Source organism: Marmota monax, unplaced genomic scaffold (assembly GCF_021218885.2).
Source record: "Marmota monax isolate L192 unplaced genomic scaffold, Marmota_monax_Labrador192_F-V1.1 WCK01_AAM20220418_F8-fsc00107, whole genome shotgun sequence".
NCBI classification, from domain to species: domain Eukaryota; kingdom Metazoa; phylum Chordata; class Mammalia; order Rodentia; family Sciuridae; genus Marmota; species Marmota monax.
In genome coordinates, this window is record NW_026693761.1 from 3764604 (window position 1) to 3792549 (window position 27946).

At 40.7% G+C, this 27946-nt stretch overlaps 1 protein-coding gene across 3 annotated transcripts in view; it reads right to left on the reverse strand.

Annotated features, from left to right (window-relative positions):
* The window catches only part of Elmo1 (engulfment and cell motility 1), a 553589-nt gene that overhangs the window by 238499 nt on the left and 287144 nt on the right, over positions 1-27946 (reverse strand). For all 3 annotated transcript variants that reach the window (XM_046460598.2, XM_046460597.2, XM_046460599.2), the window contains exon 15: positions 10935-11043. In XM_046460598.2, the coding sequence (XP_046316554.1) occupies positions 10935-11043 (109 nt within the window). The remainder of the gene's footprint in view (positions 1-10934; positions 11044-27946) is intronic.

A 27946-nucleotide genomic window follows, 5' to 3' on the forward strand; every position in this document is an offset into this window, starting at 1 on the left:
TGAATTTACATTTTCATTGCCCAAGCTAAAATAATCTTTTTTTACATTTTATAATTAATTGCTGTTGATGTATGCAAAAGCTACTAAGTTCTGTTTATCGTCTATCGACTCTTCTAAATTACACTGTCCTAACAGTTTTTTCTTTGTCTCTTCAGGAGTTTCTATATAGAAAGTCTTATTATCTATAATTTATTTTGTTTCTGTCAATGAACTCCCACCTCTTTTTGTTTTTTTCTTTCTGACCAAAGTGAAATAATATAAGTGAATATCAGCAGCCTAATTTTAGTTCCAGTTTTTAATAGCAAAGCTTTTTAGTTCCATTATTTTAAAAGTAAAATGCTGGATTGTTGCTTTATAATGACTTTTTAAAAAAATGATGACAAGAATGTGACCCTATTCAATTATCTTTCACAAATGATGCTAAATGTCATCAAACATTAATTTAGCATTTAATGAAATTAGCATCTGAGTTTTTGCATTGAGTTTCTTCATGTGAGATAAAGCACAGATCTGTTTTCTGTTATTAAGCACCTCTTCTCTGGCACAGATGAATGTTTGAACCAATTTTAGTGTCTACCACTAACAAACACACTGGCTTCATAACATGCACTTTGCAAACACTTGCCTTCTTTTTTTTTACATTTTAATTAGTTTTTGCCTATGTTTTCACCATTTATTATTAATTTTTAAAATCATCTTCAAGGCTTCCTATAAATTGCCTCAACATTTAGGGAAAATAGGGCCTGGAATTGCAAAGGAAAAAAAAAATAGAGAGAGGGTCAGGGGGATAAGTATTAATAAACAATAGAAGTATTTTTAAAAGGCAAAGATAAAGTGCTCCAGGTATTTTTGTTTTTGTTTTTACTGTTTTGTTTTTGGTTTTTTTGTTGTTGTTGTTTTGTTTTGTTTTTGGTGAGAGGGTTAATGCCCTCCTGTAGCAAGGTGAGAGAGGAATCAGAAGTCACCCAAACCTGATGCTGATGATGAACTCCAAGAAGTGTTTCTAAGGAGATGATGACAGGAATCTGTATTCATTCAACAGGTCTGCATCTCTCTTCACAATGAGGCTGAGCAAACCCTCCAGGTTTACCTCTCACTATGTAACCAACTCCCTTTAAGAGTCAACAGGAATGGATGCTCATTGGTTCCAGCTTTTTATCTTTCTAGAAGGAGTAAGTCCTGAGAAAATCTAGGATAAACATAAATTTATTTCCATCCATGTATATTTGAGATGTGCTTGATATAGTCTCCTTTTTTTAAGTGTCAAGTTTAGTTTCTCTCAGCAATTACTTCCTATGAAGATAAATATTTTATTGGAATTTCAGAAATATTTACCATATGGCCTTTTCAAACAAGAACAAACTGCCATAGTCCTTTCAAATTACAAGACAGCAACCAAGTACACAGAAAGAGCTGGCTTTGCTATGGGATACCGCTCAGTATCTCTGTCTGTGTGTACTCAGGATAAGGTTATTTCCTGTATGAATGGGACATTTTACAGTTAATGAAGCACTTTTAACTTTTAAATTTCCCCACCTGACTCTCAAATGAGAGTGATGATGATGATGATGATGTCCCTATGTTGGAAATGGAGAGCAAGACAAAGGTTGACCATATGGACAAAAGCCTGCACATCAACTCCACCTATTTGGGACTTCTGATTCTGAATGCAAGAATCTCACATGAAGTCCTCCTGCCTAGTACTAAGGACTATTATAAATCCTGTCATCAGTTTTATAACCATTGTAAATAACCATCTCAGAATGACTTTTATACTCTTTCCTTGGACAGTTTTAATTTGGGCCAAATTACATATAAATTTCTAATGCCACATTCAAAACTTAGACGTTTATTTTGTTTTTTGCTATGTACTCTTAAAAATTGGAACAATATGAAAGCAGGAGTATACTATGAAAATTCAAAGGAGAATCAAGATCTGCCATTCACAATATCCTCAAAAAAAAAAAAATACTTGGGAATCAACCTAACAAAAGAGGTGAAAGACTTATACAATGAAAACTACAGAACCCTAAAGAGAGAAATAGAAGAAGATCTTAGAAGATGGAACAATATACCCTGTTCATGGATAGGCAGAACTAACATCATCAAAATGGCGATATTACCAAAAGTTCTCTATAGGTTTAATGCAATGCCAATCAAAATCCCAAAGGCATTTCTTGTAGAAATAGATAAAGCAATTATGAAATTCATATGGAAAAATAAAAGACCCAGAATAGCAAAAACAACTCTAAGCAGGAAGTGTGAATCAGGCGGTATAGCGATACCAGACTTCAAACTATACTACAGAGCAATAGTAACAAAAACAGCATGGTACTGGTACCAAAACAGGCGGGTGGACCAATGGTACAGAATAGAGGACACAGAAACCAATCCACAAAACTACAAATATCTTATATTTGATAAAGGGGCTAAAAGCATGAAATGGAGGAAGGATGGCATCTTCAACAAATGGTGCTGGGAAAACTGGAAATCCATATGCAACAAAATGAAACTGAATCCCTTTCTCTCGCCATGCACAAAAGTGAATTCAAAATGGATCAAGGAGCTTGATATCAAATCAGAGACACGCCGTCTGATACAAGAAAAAGTTGGCTACGATCTACATACGGTGGGGTCGGGCTCCAAATTCCTCAATAGAACACCCATAGCACAAGAGTTAATAACTAGAATCAGCAAATGGGACTTACTCAAACTAAAAAGATTTTTCTCAGCAAGAGAAACAATAAGAGAGGTAAATAGGGAGCCTACATCCTGGGAACAAATCTTTACTCCTCACACTTCAGATAGAGCCCTAATATCCAGAGTATACAAAGAACTCAAGAAATTAAACAATAAGAAAACGAATAACCCAATCAACAAATGGCCAAGGACCTGAACAGACACTTCTCAGAGGAGGACATACAATCAATCAATAAGTACATGAAAAAATGCTCACCATCTCTAGCAGTCAGAGAAATGCAAATCAAAACCACCCTAAGATACCATCTCACTCCAGTAAGATTGGCAGCCATTATGAAGTCAAACAACAACAAGTGCTGGCGAGGATGTGGGGAAAAGGGTACACTTGTACATTGCTGGTGGGACTGCAAATTGGTGCAGCCAATTTGGAAAGCAGTATGGAGATTTCTTGGAAAGCTGGGAATGGAGCCACCATTTGACCCAGCTATTCCCCTTCTCGGTCTATTCCCTAAAGACCTAAAAAGAGCATGCTACAGGGACACTGCTACATCGATGTTCATAGCAGCACAATGCACAATAGAAAGACTGTGGAACCAACCTAGATGCCCTTCAATAGACGAATGGATAAAAAAAATGTGGCAGTTATACACAATGGAGTATTACTCTGATTTAAAAAATGACAAAATCATAGAATTTGCAGGGAAATGGATGGCATTAGAACAGATTATGCTAAGTGAAGCTAGCCAATCCCTAAAAAACAAATGCCAAATGTTTTCTTTGATATAAGGAGAGTAACTAAGAACAGAGTTGGGAGGAAGAGCATGAGAAGAAGATTAACATTAAACAGGGGTGAGAGGTGGGAGGGAAAAGGAAAGAGAAGGGAAATTGCATGGAAATGGAAGGAGACCCTCAGGGTTATACAAAATTACATACAAGAGGAAGTGAGGAGAAAGGGGGAAAAAAACAAGGGGGAGAAATGAATTACAGTAGATGGGGTAGAGAGAGAAGATGGGAGGGGAGGGGATGGGGGATAGTAGAGGATAGGAAAGGCAGCAGAATACAACAGACACTAGTATAGCAATATGTAAAACAGTGGATGTGTAACTGATGTGATGCTGCAATCTGTATATGGGGTAAAAATGGGAGTTCATAACCCACTTGAATCAAAGTGTGAAATAGGATTTGTCAAGAACTATGTAATGTTTTGAACAACCAACAATAAAAATTTAAAAAACAACAACAACAACAACAACAAAAAAAAAAGGAGAATCAAGATCTGAAAGTCTTGGGCTTTCCAAGGAGCAAGAGTCCAAGCTAGTATTGGGAGAATAAGATTCTTAAGAGGTTTAATTGTTAAAAGCTAATTTTCTTGAGCTTTCTTTAGCCAGAATGTTCTAAGAATGAAAGTGATGGATGGTATTTCTCAAGTATGAAAACACCAATGTCCCAGAGTTAAGTGTCTATTCTAATTGCTACTGCACTCCAAAGAGTCCTTCAGCTTGCTCATCTGTGTTATTTTTACTTGCTAAAGCAGAGGTGTCTGGGTGATAAATTGTACAAGGTGCTCTGCTAAGCACCACTGGTGTGTTATAATAAATATTGCCACTGAAAGACAAAGTAAGGAACCAGTGAACATTTTCATAGTATAGGATGAAAGGTTTTTTTCTGACTTTTTTTTAAAAAAAACAAAAGAAGCAGTTATTAAATTTTAATCTAATTGTAAATGGTTAAACAGGTGAAGATGGTAAAACTGTTTTAGGGAAATATGAAGGCTTCGATCACAAATGTACATCCATTCCGTCCTTCAAAATACACCTGAGAGTAACTCCCACACAAAAGCATAATTAAGGAAGTGGAAATGACCATCTGCTAAACAGAAAGTAATGCAGGGGAGCCCTAGCATCTTAGTAAGGAAAAAAGAAATGCATTTTAATCTAAACCTCAATTTCCATTTCTTGAGACCTTTGCTATTGCTACATTAAAAAAAAAATACTAGTGCATTTCTTCCATTCCTGGTAAAGACAAAATGACAGAGGGCTATAATCTGACTTCAATTTGTTACAGTTTTCTACATCCATAAGGAAAATGTAGAAAAGACTTTTTAAAAGATAGAGAAAGAATCAAGGATTCCAAATTTCTTCTAGCTTAACAGAATTCCAATTTTCTTTCGATACAGCTAACATTCTGTAATCACGTATTAGGGGAGGCTGATTTCACCTTCAGCTGAGGGAGTGGGTCATGACGGGTCTGACCTCTGGACCTTGTTCTATATCAATATCAGGGTTAGGCACAGGCACAGGCCATGGTGTTAGCCAATGAACATGAGAGGGAGTCTGTAGAGTAGTTTCTGGGAATATTTCCTCACATTGAAGAAAGACTTACTGCCAAAATCAGCCACTTGTTCCTGGGGACCAAGTGATGGTGCCTGTCACTTTGCTACCAGCAGAACTGAAATGGAAAGAACCTGGGCCCTGATGACATCACTGAAGAGTTAAGTTAATTGGCCCCAGGACCTGCTCACCTGGACCTGTGCACCAGGTTGGGATTTCTATGACTTGCAGCTGGTATCAATCTAACAGCCACATCATTGGGGCTGGAGCTTAGTCGAGGCCAGCTTGTCCTTGTTCCTGACCCTAGACATTATCATGCTCACAATTTCTAATCACACCCAGAAAACATAATGCAATTCTAGAAGTTGATGCCCCTGACTGGGATACTCCTTCTTATTACTAAAATACTTCTATTGGTTTACACAGCCTGTAAGGTAGACTCCAAACTGTTCTGCACAAAAAATTCAATTCGATGCTTGCTCCCTCTGGCATCTCCTCCACTTGCTTGCTCCCTCAAACCCTCTGCTTGGACAACACAGAAATAGAATTTTCTTAACCACCAGAGCTTTCCACCTGCAGTTTCTTACTTCCTGCTGCTTTCAAGAGCCAGCCCCAAAGTCCACACAGCTGTGCCTGCCTGGTTACTCCTCCCTTTATCTTTGTGATTCCACACATGCAAGAATCTCTTCTTCTCTTTCACACCTTCCAAGAATCTCCCTTCCCCAACCCTGCCCAGCTCCCGACAAACAGACATGACTTAAATGCAATATTACAAATGACAAGAGCTTATAATCACTTACTTATGCGAAGGACTCCCCAGTTGCCATGCAGACTGCTCTAGGGTGGAGGGTGAAAAATGTGTTCTATGTCCATGCGATCAGTGATTAGAAAGACGGGGGCTCATAAAGAAGAAGCCCTATAGTTACTGAATGATTGCAAGACAGAGACAGACAGATCCTTCCTCTACCCACACTGGAATATAGTTGGAGTAAGGTGCTATATATTCAAAAGATAATTAACCTGTTTGTATCAGAAATCAATTTTTCCTTGCATCTGTCAAAAATTTATTATGTCTTGGGGCATGAATGTAATAATAACAAAATCAAAGACTCTTTTTTATCCTCTGCTAGAAGTTGGGTATCTTTTTAAGGATTTCAGATCTGTAATGAGCATCTGGATATGTCCAAGTGATTCCTCTCTTCTCTGAGGCACCACCGCCTGCCTCCCTCCACCCTCACTGACTCCACACTGACAAATATAACCCTTCTTTTGAAGACTCGCTTCTTCTCCTTCACTCTTATTCTCCTAACTGGGGCTGCCCATTATACAACGCAGGCTATGGGGATTTGTGAGCACAACAGGGTCTCTAAGAATTCTTTTGTGAATTGCCAACTTTTAGAATTGAAACAGAGGGAAAACATAGGCCTTGCTTTCAAAAGAACCTTATTGAAAAAGCAGGCTAAAAAGAACACAGTTGTCCTTGGGTTCTACAGGGTATCAATTCCAGTACCCCCAGAGGTTATGAAAATCCATAGATGCTCAAGTTCCTTGCATAAAATAATGTAGTATTTTATATATCCTACAAATCTTCCCTCATACTTTTAAAATTTAAAATATTGTTTCTATACAATTATGCCTAATGGTGGAATCCATTGTTACATATTCATACATGCACATAATATAACAACATAATTTGGCCAATATCATTCCTGCCTTTATACTTTAATCATCTCTAGATAACTTCCAATACATAATACAATGTAAATACTATGTAGGTGATTGCTATACTATATTGGTTACAGAAAAATGACAAGAAAAACATGTTAGCTACATGTTCAGTATAGATTCAATTTTTTTCCAAATTCTTCAATCCACAGTTGGTTAATCTATGGATTCAAAATCCAGGGACATGGAGGACCAATTATACTAAATTTTTGCCAGTATGTAGAGAGGGATATTGTTCCAGGTCCTGGTTCCAGCTGCCACTTATGTGGGAACACGTTCCCCACCTCATTAAACCTGCAGTTTACTCATAGAAAGTAAAATTCTATCGTGCAAAAAAAAAAAAAAAAAAAAAAATCAAAGCAAAACAAAAACAAAATAACTACCCATTTTCTAAAGGCAATATCCATTCTCTCAAGCCTCCCATCAAATGCATGAAAGGTATGATCTTTATTTTATAGATAAAGAATCAGAAGCTCAGAACAGAAGGTCAATGTACCCAAGGCATCCAATTAGGAGCTGGGCTGTCATTCAAAGATGGATTATTCAGGATGTCCAAATACTACCACTCAGCTTCTTCCTACTCGGGTATTCTCAACACCAGTTTGAGCTCAGTGACTTTAGACAGAATGCAGTTAGTGCAGGTCTTCCCTTCATTAATAAACATAGATGGTATTGATCTTAATTAACTCCTGGGGGTTCTACAGACTTCAGTTAAATAACCTTGATAAAGTGCTCTAAGAATATAAATAGACATTATTTTAGACCACACTGTTAGAGATAATATTTGCCTCTTGCAACATCAATAATTGGGAAGCAGAAAAATAGTGATTTTTAAGGGAACCTTTAAAAATACATAAATATTTGGTATAAGTAACTTAATTGAACATTAATATGTTTGTTTTGGATGCCAAAATATAATTGGTATTTCAAGAGACCTAAAACTAAAATCAAGAGAATCCATTTCTAGAAAATTGAATCTTTGTACTTTTGTAAACATTCTTTTTTTTTTTTTCAACCAATTGGATTTTTAATTGCATGCTTCTTTGGTCTCAGTGGTTAGTTAAAGAACTAAACTGACCCTGGTCTTCGAGGTCAATTATTAACACAAATCTGAATAGTGCTCTGAACCACAAACTTAGGAATGAGAAAAAATAGATGCATGCAAACCAAAGGAAGATAAACTTGTGTGTGAAACTAATTTTCCTCAGAAGAAAAATAGATATCTCCTTCAACATAAGGGTGCATTCAGATTTGTTTTTCATATTAGTAACTTATTTAATATGGCAATGGGCAAAAAGCAATCTATTAAAAAAGCAATTTTCCTCTTACCATGGGGTGTTTTATCATTTGATGTCTAGCATTCAATCAGAATGTGGCAATCTTTTAATATTTTATGAGCAGAAAACAACTCATTTGGGCAAGTAGACTCCAGAAACGTGAAAGTTTTTTGTAAGCCTTGAAAAATATCCTGAATGGCCTTTACAGATGCTGGTAAGAAAAAGGTCAAACTGGAAACTTGAACTTCAAAGTTCAAAACATTGAGAAAATTATGTTTTAGAATAGGCAAACATTTAGGCATTTATTTTAAAATATAATGTATTCAACTCACAGGAAAAAGTATCAGTTCCAACTCATTCCTCCACTTTCTGAAATCTAAGACATTATAGAAGCTCCTGGGGGGACAGGCACTATATCTGGTTCATATGTACACCATGTGCTCCTGGCACATTTTAAGTGTTGAGTAGATTTTTATTGAATAAATGAATAAATGCATTTGTTGTTTTAGATGAAAGCAAACTGGCCTGACAAGACCAGGACCCAGCCTGACTGTAGACACCAGCTTGACCAGATGCTGCGTGAGTTGTGGCAGAATGTTAGGGACTTTCTCTTCACCAGAAGGTGGGATATAGAGTAAGCTACAGTGCAAGAAGAGCATCTCCATCACCTCTGGCACTCTCTACAGCATTTGCCTCCATCTCCATTCTGTTATCTCAGTCTAGAGGAATGGGGTTCTGTCCTGCTTCTAGGATTGACTACCAAGTCTTCAAAAGGCCAAGAGAGCTACTCTATACCTGCCAGGGGTCAAATCCTGTCCCCTACTCTGTACCTACCTCAACCCTAGGCACACAGCAGGTGCTACCTGGAGGAAGACAGGGCTCAGACTCTTGCCACCATGGTTCTCCTCTGCCCACCAGATAGAGACCCACAGACCCAAAACTCTGCCTAAATTAGGGCTGCCTTTACTCTGTCCAGGCACACTGTGGAAATTGGCTATGTTTTCCAAGTCAATCCCTTCAGGTTGCATATTATCTGTCCTCAAGAGAATCTTCTCACAGCTAACTCCATGATCTTAGCCACAAAATGAAGACAACACACCCAGACCATCACCCAAAATATGACCAACCATTTTTGGATATTTTGCCCTGGGGAAAAACCGGGGCTGTAAGAGGATAGTGAGGTTGGTGAGTAATTTCCCCAAAGACACATGGTCCTAAATGGCAGAGAGGAGAGAACTTAGCTTTTCTTCACCAACAACATTCTCCTGCTTCTACATCATATCACTATGGTAGACATGTCCACAGGGAAAAGGAGAAGAGCAGAAAGCTGGGTACCTCCTGCTGCCCTCGAGAGGACAGCAGACAGCCACAGTGTCACTGGGTAGGATGGGAAGGGTTGGTGAGAGAAAGGGGCAACAACTTGAACCCAGAAATCAGAGCCTAGAAGAACAGATTGTTTCCCAGTTCCAAAAAATTTCAGATGGGCTTGAGATGCTTTAAATCGAGGGACTTTCAACAATTCCCCCTTCTGAAATTGAGATAAACATGAAATTGTCACAGTGATCAGGTGGATAGATCCAGTGGGATTTGTGTGATTTAGGACTTCCATCCTAAGTTGAATAAACAGTAAGCATTACTGCAGCCTGCGATCTCAGGAGCTAGTTTAATTAGGGGGTGGGACAGATAACTCATGTCCAAGATTGAAATCTTAACATCTGATAAAAAGTAAATGAGAGCAGATTAATACAGAAATCTCCAGGTTAGGTTGCTACTATCATAATGTGAAAATGCGCTGACTGGGTCACCTAAAAGTAATGAACTTCATGCAGTTCCAGATCAAAGGTCAGTTTCTTCTCAGGACCCATCCTCACTGGAGGGGGACAAGGCCTTCTGCTTGGTCAAACACACTCAAACTCTTAGCCTTTGCTAAGTAATAAATTTTCTAAGTTGATCTCAGCAGCAGCTTTAATCAGTCCTACAGTGTATATAAAGATCACCCCTCTTTTCAATTTAATCATTGGATTCCTTCCCATTCATCATTCCAGACCATTATTTTAAGCTCTCAAGCAGAAGACTGCATATTTATGCTTTCCCAATAATACCCAACACCCCAATGATTTCCTGATATAAAGAGTCTTCTCCAGCACTGATGTTATTAAGGCTAAAAGCAAAGATTTATAAATTTGCTGGCTCCATAGATGTGGGAGGGAGTCGAAGTCAGCCACTTTAAGGATGTCAACATTGACAATGACAGTGGGGACAGGTTAAGTCATATCCACCTTCATTGGCTAAAGCCAAATCTTGCCAATGAGCAACAGACAAGAAAACTGGCCTCTCCTCTTTCTCCAGCCATCCTCTTGCAAAATTAACAATATAAGTAAGAAAAAGAGCCATAAGTATATCTATGACTATATTTTTCAGTAGCAGCTACCCATTTTCTTCAATAACTCCTTTTCCCTTAGAGAAAGTATTCTGTACAACGGAAACACTAGGAGCAAGAGAATTTCATTAAGGTATTTAATTTTTCTTTATAGAGAAAAATGGTTTTGAAAGAAAGAAGAGAAAATGATCTACTGGTAGATTATGAACTGGAATTTAAAAAAAAAAAAAGAGTTCCACATTTTCCTAACCTGCAACAAGACTGCTATAATATACATTCATTTTTAACATATTTGAAACTCAGTCATAATATCTGCAAAATTCTCCACTCTCATAGGTTTCAATGTTTCTATCCAGAACAGACACGTGGAAATGCATACACTGTAAATCCGAGCCAAAGAATAACTGACCCAGAGTAGTGATCGTGAGAAGCAGTCAACACCTTGGGATTCTTTGCATAGGTTGGGGACCTGCAGCTGGGTGCTGCCAAGCTTCCCGCCAGGTGGCAAACAAGAGTACTTACGCAGCTCGCCCACTTTCAATATCTCACACAGCATCTTGGTCAGCTCTATACTACTGCGGCCAAAGGGACACTCATGCTTATCTTCTCGGCTACTGTTCTCCAGCACGATCTGCAGTGGAAAAGGATATAGGTCAGAAAGGGAAGTCAGTGACTGAAAAGACCCAGAACACTGGCTCCATTCCAATAGAGGAGCTCCAGATCCCCAAACTAAGATTGTCAGGGCCAGGGCAAAAAAAAAAGCACATAACATTGAGTATGCAGGACCCTAAATTCTCAAGTTTTCCAAATCTCTCACAACTCTCTCTGATTTAATCAGGAAATATTTTGCATCTTGGTTTCCATTTGCACAGAGGTATCTGTGGGGAATTTTTCAAAACAGTGCAATGAAGATTTTTTTCACTTAAGTGACAATACTACAGTCCTGTCGTTCCAGTCCTAGCTTCCCTTTCTTGGAAACAGCAAAATCTTCGGTGGCTTCAATTCCTATGTTTCAATTGTACATTTCCTGTGGAAGTTTCTGTGTTCTTGCAAGATCTCACCCCTGGCATTAGTTGACTGAACCACTTCTGCAGGACATGTGACACAAAATGGACCAAACAAAGTCCCTCCCTGAGCCATCTCCTAAAAGGGGAAACACTGGTCCACCTAAGCTGATGGCGGTCAGGTCAGAAGTTACCCAGATGTTGGCCTGCAAAAAAAAAAAAAATGAAAAAGAAGCCCAAGTGCAAAGAAAAACAGATGAGAATAGTATTTGGGTCATGGGGTCCACTTATTCCTGTAGCAGAGCTACTTCCCTGGCCTCATGGTTTGTTTACTTGGTTCTTCCTCTGAAAATCCTTTATTTCATGTAAGAAATTCTCCTCTTTCCTTAAGCAACTCAATATGTTCCCATCACTTAAATTTAAGGGAAATATTCTACACATAGATTAAATAAGATCAGAACAGAGCAACAAAACATTCAGGTAACTAAACTTCTAATTCATGTCACAAAAGGAAAAATTCCCAAGAAGGCTAGTTATTTCTCTGTCTTATACGCCATTTGTTCATGTCTAAAGTTGTTCCTGAAACTCTTCTGCAGTAAGCAAGAGTTGCCTGGTACCTCCACAGTGAGGCTCTGCAGAGACTGACTATCCCTTTGTTTCCCCTTTGCTCTGGTGTGGACATAATTTTAGTGTCCCCTAAGGCTTCATATGTTGAAATTTCATCCCCACTATGAGGTATTAAGAAAGGGAAACTTAATCTGACCATGTTTAGAGATGGACCTTTGGGAGGTCATTAGGATTAGATAAGGTCATTAGGGTAGAGCCCCATGACTGAATACTGGTAGCTTTATAAGAAAAGGGATCAAGATCAGAGAAGACACACATGTATGCTCCTTTTCTCTTGCCATGTGATATGCTATACCACCTCAGAACTCTGACAGCAGGAAGGCCATCACCAGATGTAGGTTCTTAACCTGAAACCTCTAGAACTGTGAGCAAAATAAATCTTTTTCATTGTACAAAGTTATCCAGCATCAGGTATTTCACTATAGTAACACAAAACAAACTGACACCTATCTAGATTCTGGGTAGCAAAGTGGTGGGGATGGTATTTGATCAACTTGATCAACTATACATGTGTTTGTATGTATGTGTGTGTGTGCGTGTGCATGCACACTCACACACACACAGTTTTTTTTTTTCAGAGCTGAGAAAAGAACCAGGGCTTCACACACACTTGGCAAATGTTCTACCACTGAGGTAACATCCCTAGCCCTTAATCAACAATATTAATCAAGTACCTCTTATTTTACCAGGAAGATAGCTGAGCCTCATCATATGAGGAACCAGGTAAGTAAAATTCCTGACCTCTGAGTATTCATTACAATTAAAGTGAGACAGATTAAAAACAAAAGAGGTAGCTACAGGTCATCACAGGGGCTAATGAAAATAAAATAACATAATTTTTTTAAAAAATTATGATAAAAAGTGACAGGGAAATCTTCAGGGAGACAGTTTAGATGACATGATCAAAGGAGGTTCTCTGACTATTGAGAATCAAAAGATGAGAAAAGGAGCTTTGCTATGTCAAGGTCTGTAAGAAAGAAAACACTGCAGATAGAAGGATCAAGGTCAGTGTTGCCTGAGGGAAGCTGGGTGCATTTCAGGCAGCCCAGCACACTGCCTGATCTACAGCATAGAGGAACTTGACCTGGTGCAGGGCAACTTCCAAGACCTGGAGGGGCCAGTCTGGAGCAGAGTGAGCAGGGAAGCCCAGATGGTAGGGGAGAGACCCAGAGGGAGCAAGGAAGGCAAGGAGGGGAAGGCCCTTAAGAAAGAGAGATCAAAAGAAGACAACTTGGAGGAAGGGAAAAAGAAAGCCGAGGGGGTGGGTGTGAAGGAAAAGTAAGCACAAGAGCTGTTTTATTGAGGCAGGCAGGGTAATTACAAAGAGGAGTGATAAGGACAGCTCATTAGAGGGTTGAGTTATTTAAAACTAAAGGAGTGGGAATTTAATAAAAATGTGCTCCAATTATTTTCTGTATAAACACCATAATAATCACACACACACACACACACACACACACACACAATTACACACATTTGGCAGTACTCTAATGACAAAGTGAACTGTTTCCATCTATGGATGTTCCTTGCAACTTGACACTTCTACCTGACCCTACGGATCACATTCACAGCTGGCATGCTGGATCTTGACTTTACGTGATGTATCACCAGCAGTTTTCACAGCCTTCATGATCATCCAAGTTGCTGATGAACTATGCCATTTCGTGGGATTTTTCAACCATTTGTAACGTACGCTCACATGAATAATTATACATCGAATATCATCATGAACACAGCCTTCAGTCTCCTTGAGATGGATGATGAAAAATGCTTCCTTACAATCTCTCTAGGTAGGTAGCACATGTTATGGGCTGATTTTTCTCCAAGAAAGCAGAAGGGGAACTCCAACTACACCCTTTCTCCTAGCAGGCAGTGAAGGGCCATGGCTGGAGTCCTGGAAAGCCTCATCTCCTCTGCCTGGTCTGCCACAAAGAATCTCCTTAGACCCATGTCTGAATCACCCTCTTTCTCTTAAGGGAATCCTTCCTGGTTCTAACCAGGGATTTCAGTTCAGGGAAAGCAAGAAGGGAGAACAACCAAGTCCCCATCAACCAGGGAATCATATATCTCTTTTAAAAATCCTATGTTTGAGACATCCAGATCAGTAAGCAAATCTGAATCTCCCGATGATGGGAAGACGAATGGGGGCCAGGGAGGGGAGCACGACAGTGAGAAGACAGGCATAAAGAAAAGACAGGAGACAGGTAGTTTTCAGCTGGCTCTGGGATCCCAGCTCCCAGCGAGCACATTCCCTTGTATTTCACATTAACATTCTATTAACATTTCATGAGCGCATCAATATTTAATGAGGATGTGATCCGCATACACTGTAGGTAGAATTACTGCAGCCAATAAATGTTCAGAAAACATTTCCAAGGCACAGTTTATTAGCAGGCACTAAATTAAGTGGTAATTTAAGTAATCAATATGTAAATCCGCTTGAAGAAGCCCTTCTCTTTACTTTTTAATGCACTGTCCATCTTCTCATATTTACCCACCCAAAGAAAAATAAACCCTCCTTCCTGACTGATTTCTGTAGTCAAAAAAAACCCCAGATATTTAAAGTTGCTTAAATAAGCTTTAAGATCGAAATTCTTACAAGAATACCTTAGAAAAGACTACGGTTATGTCTCTTACCAATTAGATATTACTATAGTGAGAAGTCATTCTTAAATTAGATACTAGATTTTATTTTTTTAAACACACTGATACATCTATATGCACCTTCAATATTCTGGTATTAACCAATGTCCACTTGAGATGTTTAGAAAAGTTCCCTTGGAAATATTAAGGCATATTTTGTATCCTTATTTCCCCCTTAGTCTTCACTTTAAGAGCAAATATTCTGGAACAGAACCCACAAAGAATGAAATACTAAAACCTGCTATTGTCACTCAGCATATACCAAAAGAAGTTGTAACTCTCTGCATGCTTTGTAAAATAGACGAACATCGGTCCTCGGGCCCCTTGTCAGCCTCACAATACTGTACGATGTTGTGTATTCTATAAGATGCTTCATACAGTGTATTTACACATTCTCTACCAACTTTTCATTACCAAATCTCTTCCTTCCTCTTTATAGTTTACAGATTGGCTTCACATAAGTACTGCTGTGAAACTCAATGCATTTCGTGCCTAAGGAGGCTGAGGGAACTTTCCTTAATTTCCTCTGTCTTGAAATTAAAAGGAGTAGCTGAGTCCCAGCTCCTCCTAGACAGAACTATAAGGTTCTCTTTCATCTGATTTATCCCCTAAAGATCCGTGACCAAAGAGACTGTGGAGTATCCCCTCAGATTTTATATCCATAAATTCTGAGCTCCCCTTAGAATGCTGAGTATTTCTTCTGGTCTTTCTTCAACTATGCAAGTCAGGAACAGGAGAAAGCCAGCCAGTCCTCCTCTGGCTGCAAGGGCCACCCTTACACTCTTATTTTATTTCCAGCATTAACCTGCTGATGTATACCCTGTTGGCTGTGCCCCACCCACTTCCTACTGCTTTGTGGAAGCTCTCTCCACCAGGGCAAACCCAATCCATTCTGTGGCCCAAAGCCATCTCTAGGGGACACCGTCGAAGGCGTCCTGTCATCTACAGGCTTTCCTCCCTTGCTGAACCTTCATGATCTTTGACTTTAACCTGCAGTCAGTACGTGTGTCCTCCTCACAGGCCACTGGGATCTGTGTGAGAAGTCATGTGGTGTCCTCTCCAAAGAGAAGGGATTGAGGGTATTGCCCAGTTCTGATCCCAAGGCTGAATAGTGTGGAGAGCCGGGCAACGTTGCCACTAACTCATGGAGGCTTAAGCAAGGCAATGCATCTCTGTGAGCCATGCGGACATACCTAAAACACAATTTGTGGGACTGCTGTGCCTGTCAAGCTACACATGAAGGCAAAGTGCCCAAAACAAACTCATGGAACTCGTGAGGATGTATAATTCTGCCACAAAGAATCTCATTAGACCTATGTCTGAATCACCCTTTTTGCCCTGAACAGAATTATATTCATGATGATATTCAATGTATAACTCATTGCCCTCCCTCTTCGATTCCCAGGTGGCCCTTGGCCAGCATTTAACACAACACACCAGCAAATAAACCAAAATCATGAATGCCGTGAGGTTGGCTGTCTGATGACGGGCCTCTCAGGACATATGAAAGTAAGGCAGACACCTTCTCGTCACTTGAGCATAAGACGCACAGCCAAGTGTCCTCACCTACTTATGTTGGAAGTCCATGACTGGTAGTACCCTGCAACTGCATTCAAGCAGAAACCTCCACAGGAACACAAAGTGCTGCCAGGAGAGAGAATAAGCAAAAACCCCAAAGAACAAGTCACTCTATGGCATGATGCTTCCATAGTGAAGTCCTAATCCTAAGCAGTTCCAACCAACATCTATCTTCAGACCCCTTGGCAACCTCATGATACTATAAAATCTTTCTTCTGCCCCCAGTTAAGGGAAATGACCACTTTGACCCAAGAGATAAAACTAAATTTTTAACCAGGAGAGCACCCCCATACCCCAACGAAGAAGTCACTTTACATTAGTAACAGAGATGCCCAGAATGAAGCTTCTGCCCCTACCTCACACCCCCAAAACCCAGACCTCTCCCAAGTCAAAGAGGAAACCAGCTTTATTTCTTCTTGCAGAGGCTTGGGAGCCATGAAGGAGTCACTTCTCCTCCATACTCCCTTGGCACCAATGCTCATGGCGACGGGTCCCCAGGAAGTCAGAGACGAGCACTAAGTGGCCTCGAGGGGGCTGCACACAAGGTTAATTGTGATCACGAATTGTAAGCAAGTCCAGGGAATTAAACAAATATGCCAGAGTCCTAATAGGATGATTTTAAATGGGCAAAGAAAGAACATTAAAATTATAGTAAGTATGCAGAGCAGAAAAACAAAACAGAACAAATTAGAAGAATAGGCTGCTAGTCCAGATCAGCATGACAGGAAGTGAGGCTCCAAGGAAAATAATCCTGAAAGAAAAAAAACTTTAAGGGTGCAGATAAGATGACAGCAAAAGATAAACAGCAGCTGATATTTATAGATGGCGTTTATCCCCCAGACCTGTTCTAAAAGCTTTGCATTGATTGTCTCATTTCACACAATGCACACACACACACACACACACACTAACAGCAGAAATGCTACACGATTCCACTTTACAGATGGGGAAATCAGGCAAAGAGATGTTGAGTAACTTGTTAAAGGTCACACCTCACAGAAATAAAAAAGACCCATCCCAGGAACTTAGGTGGCGGACTCCAGAACCCACATTCCTGGTTACTAACTCCTGCTGGGAAAAAAAAAAAAGAAAAGGTAAACAGTAATGAAGGTTTGATGAGGAAAGGGCTTAACATGAAACAGATGTGTAAAGAGCACCGTGACTCTGGACAGAAACAAACCTCCTGTATCTACTTTTAACAAAGTTTGTTTCTTGGTGACTGTGCACATTGCTTAACCTCAGTTTTCTTGTGTAAAAAATGGAGGCCAGAATTCTACCACAAAGGGTTATAAACCAAACCTTTATCAGTCTTATAATTTTTTTTAATCTTATAAAGGGTTATAAGACTAAATGAAAACACAGTTCGTGCCCCAAACACAGCAAATATTGGACAATGGTGGTGGTTGATACCGATAGTGTTCTAACAATGCCATGAACTGTTGTTCTTGGGCATTATCATTTGCATTTCTGAAATATTCTTAGAGCAGCTAGGGTAAAGCTATTGGGAAAAAATGCAGCAGAAAGCAAAACACAACTTGTACAGATTAGTAACTGCTCTTTGGCAAAGTGAGGACTTGAGTGGAATTAACATTATTTCTGACTTAGGTTCCCTGAAGTTCCTGCAGCACTTCTTTGTGATAGTGGTTCTGACTTTAGTGTGCATCAGAATTCCCTGGAGGGCTTATCAAATGCAGACCTCTGGACAGTTCCTGTGAGGGTGATTTAGTTGGTCTAGGGTGGAACCCAAGAAAATAAGCAAGTCAGTAAGCCAAACCCTAAATAATTCTGAGCTACTGCAGGGGATTGAGGATGAGAATGTTGCAAAAGAATCGAAGAGAATATTTAAAGGTTATTTTTAGCAACATCCTTCACCTTCCCTGAGTCTTAATTGGCCATTATGATGATGAGCTGTAATGGGCTTTCAGAAGGTCGAAAACAACTGTGTTAGGGGTATCAGTGTAACTGACCACCAAGGAAAAGAACACCCAGAGCAAGGTGTGCAAAACCTTCAGGAGCTATTTCCAAGGGCCAAAGAATAATGCATTCCAGGAAGAGGAGGGGAAAAAAAATTCAGAGGTCAAATTGGTGAAAATACAAAAGTGGAAAACGCACACAGGGTACTGAGATAAATAACAATCTGGACAAATGAGAGGAATGGAATAAAACCCAGCTAATGAGGTGAAATGCTTCTAGAATAAAATTAGGCAATTGCACATACAGAGGCATAATAAAGGACATAAATATAAAATGGCAAGGAATTGACTGGGTAATGGTGTAGTAATTAAAGCCTGGAGGTTCATAATAGACCTCGAATTGAACATTAATCAACCAAAAAGAAATGCTCCCCACACTTTGATATACAGCAACAAAAGCCAGACTTGTGAAACACACCTAGCAATCAGAGCCAGGCTCTGCTGAAAGGCCCTCCCTTTGAATATTCAAGTGAGTGGAACAGAAGGTATTAAATCACAGCGAGAACAACTTGTGTTTATATGTGCACAGTGACTCAATATCACAGAGGGAGGCCCGGGAACCAGCTCTGTTGACCACTCCAAGGCCAGCAGGTCCCTATTCCTCAGCAGACACCTCCACAGAAGAAGCTGGGCTGGCATATCTCCTCTCTCAGGCCAGCACAGTGTCCTGGATCCAAGGATGGCTGCAGGGGCGGAGGGCATCTTCAGGCACCACCACAGGTTTGTTTATTTAAAGAAGTGGTTCTCTAAACTGAACATGCATTAGAATCCCCTAGAAACATATTAACATACAGATTGCTGGGCCCCACCCCCAGAATTGTGTTTCATTCTGTGACGGAACCAAGAATCTGTGTTTCCCAGGTAATGTGGAGGCTGCTAGTTTGGGACTGTACTTCAGGAACCACTGATTTAAAGGCCCTTCACGTTGGGCTGAGGATGTGGCTCAGTGGCTGAGCACTTGCCTAGCATCCATGAAGTCTTGGGTTTGATCCCCAGCACTGCAAAAACATTAATTTAAAAAGGTATTTCACATAAATCCTCCCAGCTTCCATCATTAGCAAACCTCTGGTTTCTAAAGACATGCAAAGAAATGAGAGTGGATGGAAAAAGCAATAAATCTGGTAGTTAGTTTTTGTCTGTAACTAATAAAAAATATTGGTAAGTTAAAAGCCCTAGAGAAAGAATGCAGATAGTTGGTTGCCAGAGACTGGGGAGAAGGGAACTAGGAAGCAAATTGCTTATTGTATACCATGTTTTGTGTTTTTTTTTTTTTTTTTTTTTTTTGGAGGAGGGATGAGCAATGAAAATGTCTTGGAAGTAGATCGAGGTGATACATGGATAACATTGTGAATGTCTAAGTGCTACTGACTAGTTCATTTTAAAAGGGTTACTTTTATGGTATGTGAATTTCAAAACTTCTTTTAAAAAGTCTAACTATAGATCAAACGATTACCATGTGTAAACTCTCGAGTGTTTTGCTCATTTGTTCTTCACTAGCCGCTGAAACAGGATTATATTTCACAGATGAGGAAATCAAGACCCTAGAGCTTAAGTAAATTGGCTGCGGTTTAGAACTGAACAGATAGGATCACTATAGGTGATGGTTTAGAAATGGCTCAATTTCTTTCCATTTTATATTTATGACCTTTATCATGTCCCATAGGAGGCCCAAGGACAGGGCATAGGGTTGTAATGGTGAAGCCTCACCACATCATATGCAATCTCCTGATGGAAAACTATTCCAAAGTACTCTGCTTAAATGCAAACCAAATGCACTTCTTTGCCGTTGTTTCTGGAAAGTCACATTTTAAATTACTGTACAGACATTATCTATCAAACTTTAAGGTATTCACATATCACTGGGGGAGCTTGTTAAAATGCAGCTTCTGATTCAGCAGGGTGAGGTGGGGTCTGAGGTCCACCTCTCTAACAACCTCCCAGATGATGCTGTTGCTGCAAGTCCAAGGTCCACGTTTTGAAAAACAGAGCACTGCTTCCTCAAATTTCTCAGCTGAATTCTAGGTCTCCACTTCCACCTCCCCAAATCCCTACAATACTTCCCTCTTTCATTGGTTCATTCATTGGAAAGATATCTTAAGCATTTATTATTGTGGGGCAACTTGCTAGATGCTTTGTAAAAAAGCATGCATGAGGTACTAAGCAACTCAGTGAGACCCTGTCTCTAAATAAAACACAAAATAGGGCTGGGAATATGGCTCAGTGATTGAGTGCCCCTGAGTTCATTTCCCAATACAAAAAAAAAAAAATGTATGCATGAACTAAATAACGACTTGAGGGATTTATAGTCTGTTTGGAAGATAGGGATTTATAATCTATTTGGAAGATAAAAGGGGATGGGCTCTGTGGGGCAGGCAGACTTTCACATCCTAGCCACCTCTTTGAGGTGCTTCTATAATGTTTGCATTGTTTACAGGAAAGCATCAGGGATGTAGATGGGGTGAAGTGGGCAAGGAGGGGGAGCCTTGTGGAGAAGATGAGCTCTCAGTCCCATCTTGAAGGAGAAGACATGGATGCCAGCCTCTCTCTCCAGAGGCATCTTTTTAACATTTCAAACCACAGTGAGTGATGGAATGCAATAAAGATTAATTACAACTGGGAAATGGATGCTGAATGAAGGCAAAGAAGCCCCTCTGCATCTTGGGCAATATTAGCAATAAATCTCAAGATCACAGGGCTCAACATTCATTACTGAATACAAATGCCTACCATCTCCTTCACCAGAATGCAAAGACACCAAGACGCTGGGCTTTGCCTGACAGTCACCGTTGGATGAAAAATTAAGCCTGACATTTCTCAAGCCTGGTTTCATACTGAGAAATTGTCACCACTGTGTCAACAGTTATGGAAGTCTCAAAATAAAGTTACCTTGCACATATATTGTCTGAAACACATTTGGATGTAACTTGCGATACTAAACAAACACCTTCCAGGAGAGCCAGTGGCAAAGTGGATTCCTCTAAGTCAGCTCCCCCACCTCCCTTTCTCACTTAGCTCATAAGAGTTAGAAATTCACAGTGTAGGGAATGGATCGGAGGAGATGGAAAGGTGAGTAGAGACAACTCCTTCCCATCATTCTCTTCTGACAAATAATAAGCCAGCCATTTCAGAAACATATTTTCCAATGGGAAATGTTACTTCTGTTGTTATATACTAATTTAGCTACAATAGGAAAATTATTGACTGAAACCCAATTAAGAAATTAGGCCATAAGTTGTTTTATTTGAAGTTAAAGGCATGTGAAAAGAAAATTTTTTTTATTATTAAATCTAACTTTTTAAATGGAATTCATCTCACTAGGTCTCATTCTGCATAAGAGTCCCAAATCTTGGCTACTTCTGCAAGAGGAAGGAGCCCAGCTGTGGGAGAGCCCTCCTACAGGAACAGGCCCAGATGTGGATCCCTCCTATGGAAACTGCATCTGTGACACCCCTCCCCACACTTCCCCTCTAACACCTGTCCCAATTTTTCTTCTCCTTTAGATTCTCCTCAAATGTCACTTTCTCCAGTTAAATGCCTTACATAATCTCTTCCTTTAAAGGCCTGAGATTTTTTTTTTTTAATCTGTATCTTCCTTTCAGCAATTCTCCCTTTTGCCCCCATTTGGGGTGAAGTGTGTATGCCTTACCTTTCCTGACAAGGTCAAGCTATGGCTTCCTCACTTCTGAACCTCTCATACTACAGCAGAGTGTGGCATACAGTAGGCACTTATGAATAAAATAGTTAGCAACAGCAAATGGTAAGCAGAGGACAGAGTTCTGGCCTCTGGTTGGGCGGGCTGTGCCCCACAGTGACTATGGAGACCTCCACCTTCCCTGGTTCTCCTAGGAGAGTTTCCATGACTTATTCGTTCTTCATCTTCAGATGAAATTAAATCACAATAAGGCAAAATCATCTTGCTATCCTCTGTCACCCACAGTCCCATCTCAGACCAAGGGCTCAGGCAAGGTTCCCAGACCCTCCACCCTTGGTAGTCATCATGAGGCTAGCTCGGGGCCCAGCAGCTCCTCGGCAGTGGGTACATGGCATCTGCATACGCTCTCCAAGCTGTGGAGGAAAGTGCACTTGGAAACTGCCAGGGTGTCAACCTCACGTGCCTGGTGCACCCCTGGGGACAATGTGACTAGACGGAAGGAAGGGCACACTCAGAAGTGGATTCTCTTCAGGCCAAAGCCCACATTTCAAAGGCCCATTTGTGCAAACTGTGTGCTCAACCTTCTTTGTGTATTGGGAAGAAATAAACATTTACAGAATGTTGGAATGTGTGAAAAATGTCCTTAGTTGTGTGTTTATGAAAAACACTTGGCAAGTATTTGCTATAAATGCTTCCTGTAGATGCTGTGAGTGAGAACCAGCAGGAATATATATGGGATGACAGACAGCCAATTCCCATGACAAAGGAAGGTCCCCTACCACAGATGCCTGCTGCCTGACTCCACCTTCAGGTCATCCACAAAGGAGGCCTCAGGAATGCAGGTGGGTGGGTGGGGGGGAGGCAAAGAGCTGTGCACTCCACAAGGAGTACAGGGAGCAAAACCACTGAGTGTTTCCTAGGTGATAATGCCCCCCAGGATTCCCTCCCTCAGGCACAGTGGTTAGCATCTCTGATTCCAAGTGCCCTGTTCCAGATGGAAACATGCCCTGAACTCCCACTTCATCTTCCTTGCCTGAAGCCTAGCCTCACTTGACTCAAGGACACTTTCAGGTGAAAAGGGAACATTGGAAAACAAGAACATTTCCAAAACATTGGTAAACAAACTATTTATTGAGAACAGGATGAATAGGGACATTTCTTTTAATTCCTCTCTAAGACCTCTGAAGATAAGGATGGAGAGGGAAGAGGGTACCATATGCCAAAGCAATGAATGACTATGATCTTCCTAGGGAGCAACCCAGAGCAGCTCAAAAAAGGCCCTCTGGAATGAAGCTAGTGTCCTTCTTTCTGCCACATGAGGGACACATTGCTACCACAGAGGGGCTGGCTATTTTGGGTCTCTCATTAGTCCACCTAATAAACAGCACAAGGGTTGAAATATTAGGAAGAACAATCATCTACAGGTTTATATACCCATGGACTATCTTTCTTCTTCATTTCAAAAATTTTTTTAATCCATTCTAATTAGTTATACATGATGGTAGAATTCATTTTGACACATTGAACACAAATGGAGCACAACTTCTTCCTCTGGCTGTACATGGTGCACTGGTAGTATAATCACATACATATATAGAGTAAAAATGTCCGTCTCATTCCACCATCCTTCCCATCCCCACTGCCCTCTGCACAAAACTCTTTCTTTAAAAAAAAAAAGACAAGGAAAAAATACAAATCCAATGTGCTTAAGCTTGTCAAGGCAAAGAGGCCAGCTCCCTGGCTCTGCTCCTATTCACACAGGTGCCCACTTTGGCCTCTCCCTCACAGCCTCACCTTCAGCACAACCCCCCTCCCCTGCCTAAAGCCTAACATCCTTCCACAGCAATTTTTGTGCTGATTTACAAAGTTATTTCCTTTAAGAACATTTCTAGAAATGGAAAGGTTAAGTTGAAAGGTTTCAGCATTTTCACCGCTGAAAATACATAGATAAACCATCATCTAAGAAATGTGTGTCATTTCACGCTCCCCAAAGCAACATGGGAGAGTTTCTTATAAAAATCATTTCACTGGCTCATCTGGACTTAGGGCGGGTAAAGAAAATTCTGTGTGTCCCTGTCACTGTCCTCAGGTGGAGAAAGAACAGCCAGCAGGCCCAAAGGCTCTCTTCATCAGCGCCATTGCTGCAAACCTCCTGTAGAGCCATCAACCTGATTCAGGTGCCCCCTTCCCCAGTGGTGGGGAGGATGGAGATTTACCTATCTGTAGGTGCCCACTGATGTCCTGAGAGAATTGGTAAGACAGAGAGTGTCCCTCATTTAACTCCATGACTGCTTGGCACTGTGAACGGGACACATGTGAGTAGGACTCACCTAATGAAAGCAATCAGACCCCTGCAGTTAACTCCTCAAGTTCTCCAAAGTTGGCTTACTGCTGAGAGGAGCAAGCAAGACAATCCTTGAAAAGGTAGAGGCTCTTGAGGGATCTCCTAAGCCACATGTGAGAGCAAGCTAAGCAGAACTGCTTGACCTTCAAAAGGCCTGCAAGCCTGGAATTGTTGGTAGCTTGACATCAGCCATGAGGGACTATTTATATGACAGAAACTGGCAAGCACCCCATGCTACAGGGAAAATATTTTTTAAGTTATTTATTTTCACTCCCTTGAACTGGCCATGGAGTACTAAAACATTTCCACTAGAACTGCCTGGATCCAAAGTCCAAGTTTGCCATTTACTATTTATTGTAATTAGGAACAAGCTACTTAACCTCCCTGAACCCCTGGTGCCCTTATCTGCAGAATGGGTACAATAACAGTGTCCACCCTGGAAAGTGACTGTGAAGTCAAGTAGGGAATACATGTAAAAATGTTCATAACGGTGCGGGGCACACATTCCTCACTCAATAAATTTTAGGGCTTTTTGTTTTGTTTCATTTGGGGGTATTTATTTACTTTTGGTTATTGCCATCTACAGACCACCAAGCTATCAGGTTATGAGTAGAATTGACACTTCTACCCAAATAATTAACTAAACTTTGGTCTTAATGGCTGAGACTGAACTCATGTCTAGCCTTGTACCATGCACATGTCCTCACAATTTTAATAATGAAGGCATCGCATAAGGCTTAATACCACGTAGCTTCAACCTTAGCCATCAGATGGTCCCACCAGCTCATCAAAAAAATTCTTTCCCAGTTAAGCTTCAGCTGTGATCCTTTGGCACTTTCACTTAGGACCATTAAAGACATCACAGGGGAAGAAGGAAGGCAACACATTGTCCCTTTCATCACCTCAGGGATTCTGCACAGCATATCCTTCATCATTCACTTAATGAATCCAATGATTCAATTAAATTAAATGATTCAATGATTGACAGTGAGGGCACAGAGCAAAAGAGACAGTCCCTGCTTGAATGTTTCATGATTAAGGAAGATAAGGATTAGATAATAAAACATAATATCTAATTCCAAACTAATGCTCCTAAAGGTCGTAGCACAGAAACAAAAACGATAAAAGAGGAGCCTGAAGAATGAGGAATGGAATATAAGTGGACATGGTGGTGGCTGGAGAAATGAGAGGCAAAGTCCCATGGCACGGGAGTATCACCATCTGAGTGGTCATCCAGGCTGGCTTCACTGACCTTAGTAATCACAAATTTTTAAAGAGATGTAAACCACATATACAGGCATCGTGAATTCTCAAGTCCTCCAAGTGTCAAAATTCTTATTCTTAAATAGCATTTAATAAACTAGCCAAAGAGAAGTTAGCTGTTAGTGCTGTTATATCCATTATTAAAACTGTTTCCATTGCTTTATAAAATACAAGAAAACACTGTATATTATTTATGATTTATACTAAATTTTTGAACCTTGGGTTTTACTAATGCAGCGGAAAAGTTGATAACATTAAGGTCAATGTAAAAATAAAATTACCTGACAATGTCAGACACTTCTGGGTGCATCAGGCATATCCCACAGTACCTACAGGGGAAGCTATTTTTAACGAATACAGTGGGATATTTGGGAACATCACCAACTCAATTTTATAATACCAATGCAAAATGCCTTCTGAGTTGGTAGGCAGACTGCTAATATGAGCCAGCCTCTGGTCACATAAATACAACTCAAAAACAAAAGTCAGCAGTGATTCATCCAAGTATAAGCATCAGTGTATCTGGGGCAAGGCCATTTTGGGGCATCCCAATATAGCTTCTCATTCAGTTTCCATTCCACGGTGGCCAAAGCCAGAAGGGCAGCCACAGGCGGGGAGGATAAGTGTGCTCCAGATAGAAATCCATTTCCATGGATTCCTTTCTTGAGGTCAATCCTGCCAGGAGGCCTAGCACCAGAACCTTCTGGCAGGGTCCAGTCACCCACTTGTGCTGCAATCTGGCTGGGCACAAATCACGAGCCACTCAAGCAGGAACAAACTTTATTTCCAAACTCCACCAGCACACTCCCCGGGAACTCTCCCGAATGCCCGCCACCCACGCGGCTTCTCCAGGAACACACCACACACCAACCAGAACTCCCACCACCGGACCTTCACCAACCAACTCAAACTCTTCAGGAATCCCCGCGAGAGCTCAACGGGAACTCAATGGGAACTCCTAGAGAACTCAAGTCATCATCTTAATGGCTCGCTGGCGTCACCTCTCAACCACTACTTCTGGCAAAAATGCCATGTGTCATCCTGACTCATCTGTGGCCCTCAACACACTTGGTTTCAGCACTCATATTTAATGAGTGTGTTCTAAGGGCCTTCCGTGTATCCAGCACTGCTGTGGACAAAGGTATGCAGAAGTGACCCAACAGATGCTCCTTGACCCTGTGGAGCTTCCAGGCTCTGAGGGGAGAGAAAGTGAAGGATTGAACCACACAGCTGCCTGGGGAATAGATCCACAGGAGAGAAAACAAGTGAAATGCCCAGCAGCCACAGCGCACCTGCTATGTTCAAGGTCAACAAGCAAGTGAGGCACTGAATTGTGGCCCCCTCCCTGAATTCCTAGGGATTTTTGCTAATCCTCAATATTCTAGCATGTTGCACTTGGAAATCAGACCTTTAAGGGAAGAATTAACCTAAAATGAAGCCATTTTATTTCTCAGCTTTAACTATCTTGTTAGTATTTTGTAGATGTTCTTTACCAAGGAAGTTTCCCTCTTTAATTTTATTTTAATTAATAAAAGTTCCCTGAAACTTTTATTGTGGATTGGGTGTTGGGTTTTCTCAAATGCTTTTTCTCTATCTATTGATATTGTATCATGAACCATTTCACAATACAATATCAATAGATAGATGAGATGTTAATTCAAGGGTGAGATGTGAGATGCTAATCCAAGATGACTGGCATTCATCTAAGGAGAGACACCTGGGACATGAGTACACAGAGGGAGAACCATGTGAAGAGGTAATCACTTCCAACCCAGGGGAGAGACCTCAGGAAGAACCAAACCTACTGGCACCTTGATCTTGGACTTCCAGCCTCAGAACTATGACTAAATAAGTGTCTGTTGTTTAAGAAACCCCAGCCTTGGTTATTTTGTCATGGAAGCTCTAGCTGACTAATGTAAGGAGGTTTCTGTGGCTGGAGTTGAGTGGGATAAGAATAGAAGAATACAGATGAGAGGAAGAATAGTGTAGAGGCTTACAGGCCACAGTGGGAGATGGGAGCCGTGGGAGGGTAGGGAGCAGAGCGGTGACACAATCCACCCCATTTCTGAAGAATCACCCTGTGTCTTAACATGCTGTCTACTGGGTGAAGAGCAGGCAAGGAGAGGAAAGATGGGAGCAGGTAGAACAAATTAGGAGGTTATTCGAGAGAGATTTGATGGGTTGTATTGTTTATGTGGTGGTATAGGTAGAAAAAAGTGGAGCTATGGATAAGAAGGTGGGGTCACAGGACCTGCTTATAGAGGCTTGCTGGTAACTGGGTCTGAAGGGAATGAAGAGCAGAGATCTCAGAGCTACTGGGAGGGTATCTATCAAGGTCACCTGTGTTCATTACCATGAAACGTCTAAACAGAAACTCATGAGCAAGTCTAGCCATACCTAACCCTGCAGAAGGCACAGCCACCTCCACAAGAATATTAGTAGTAATGTAA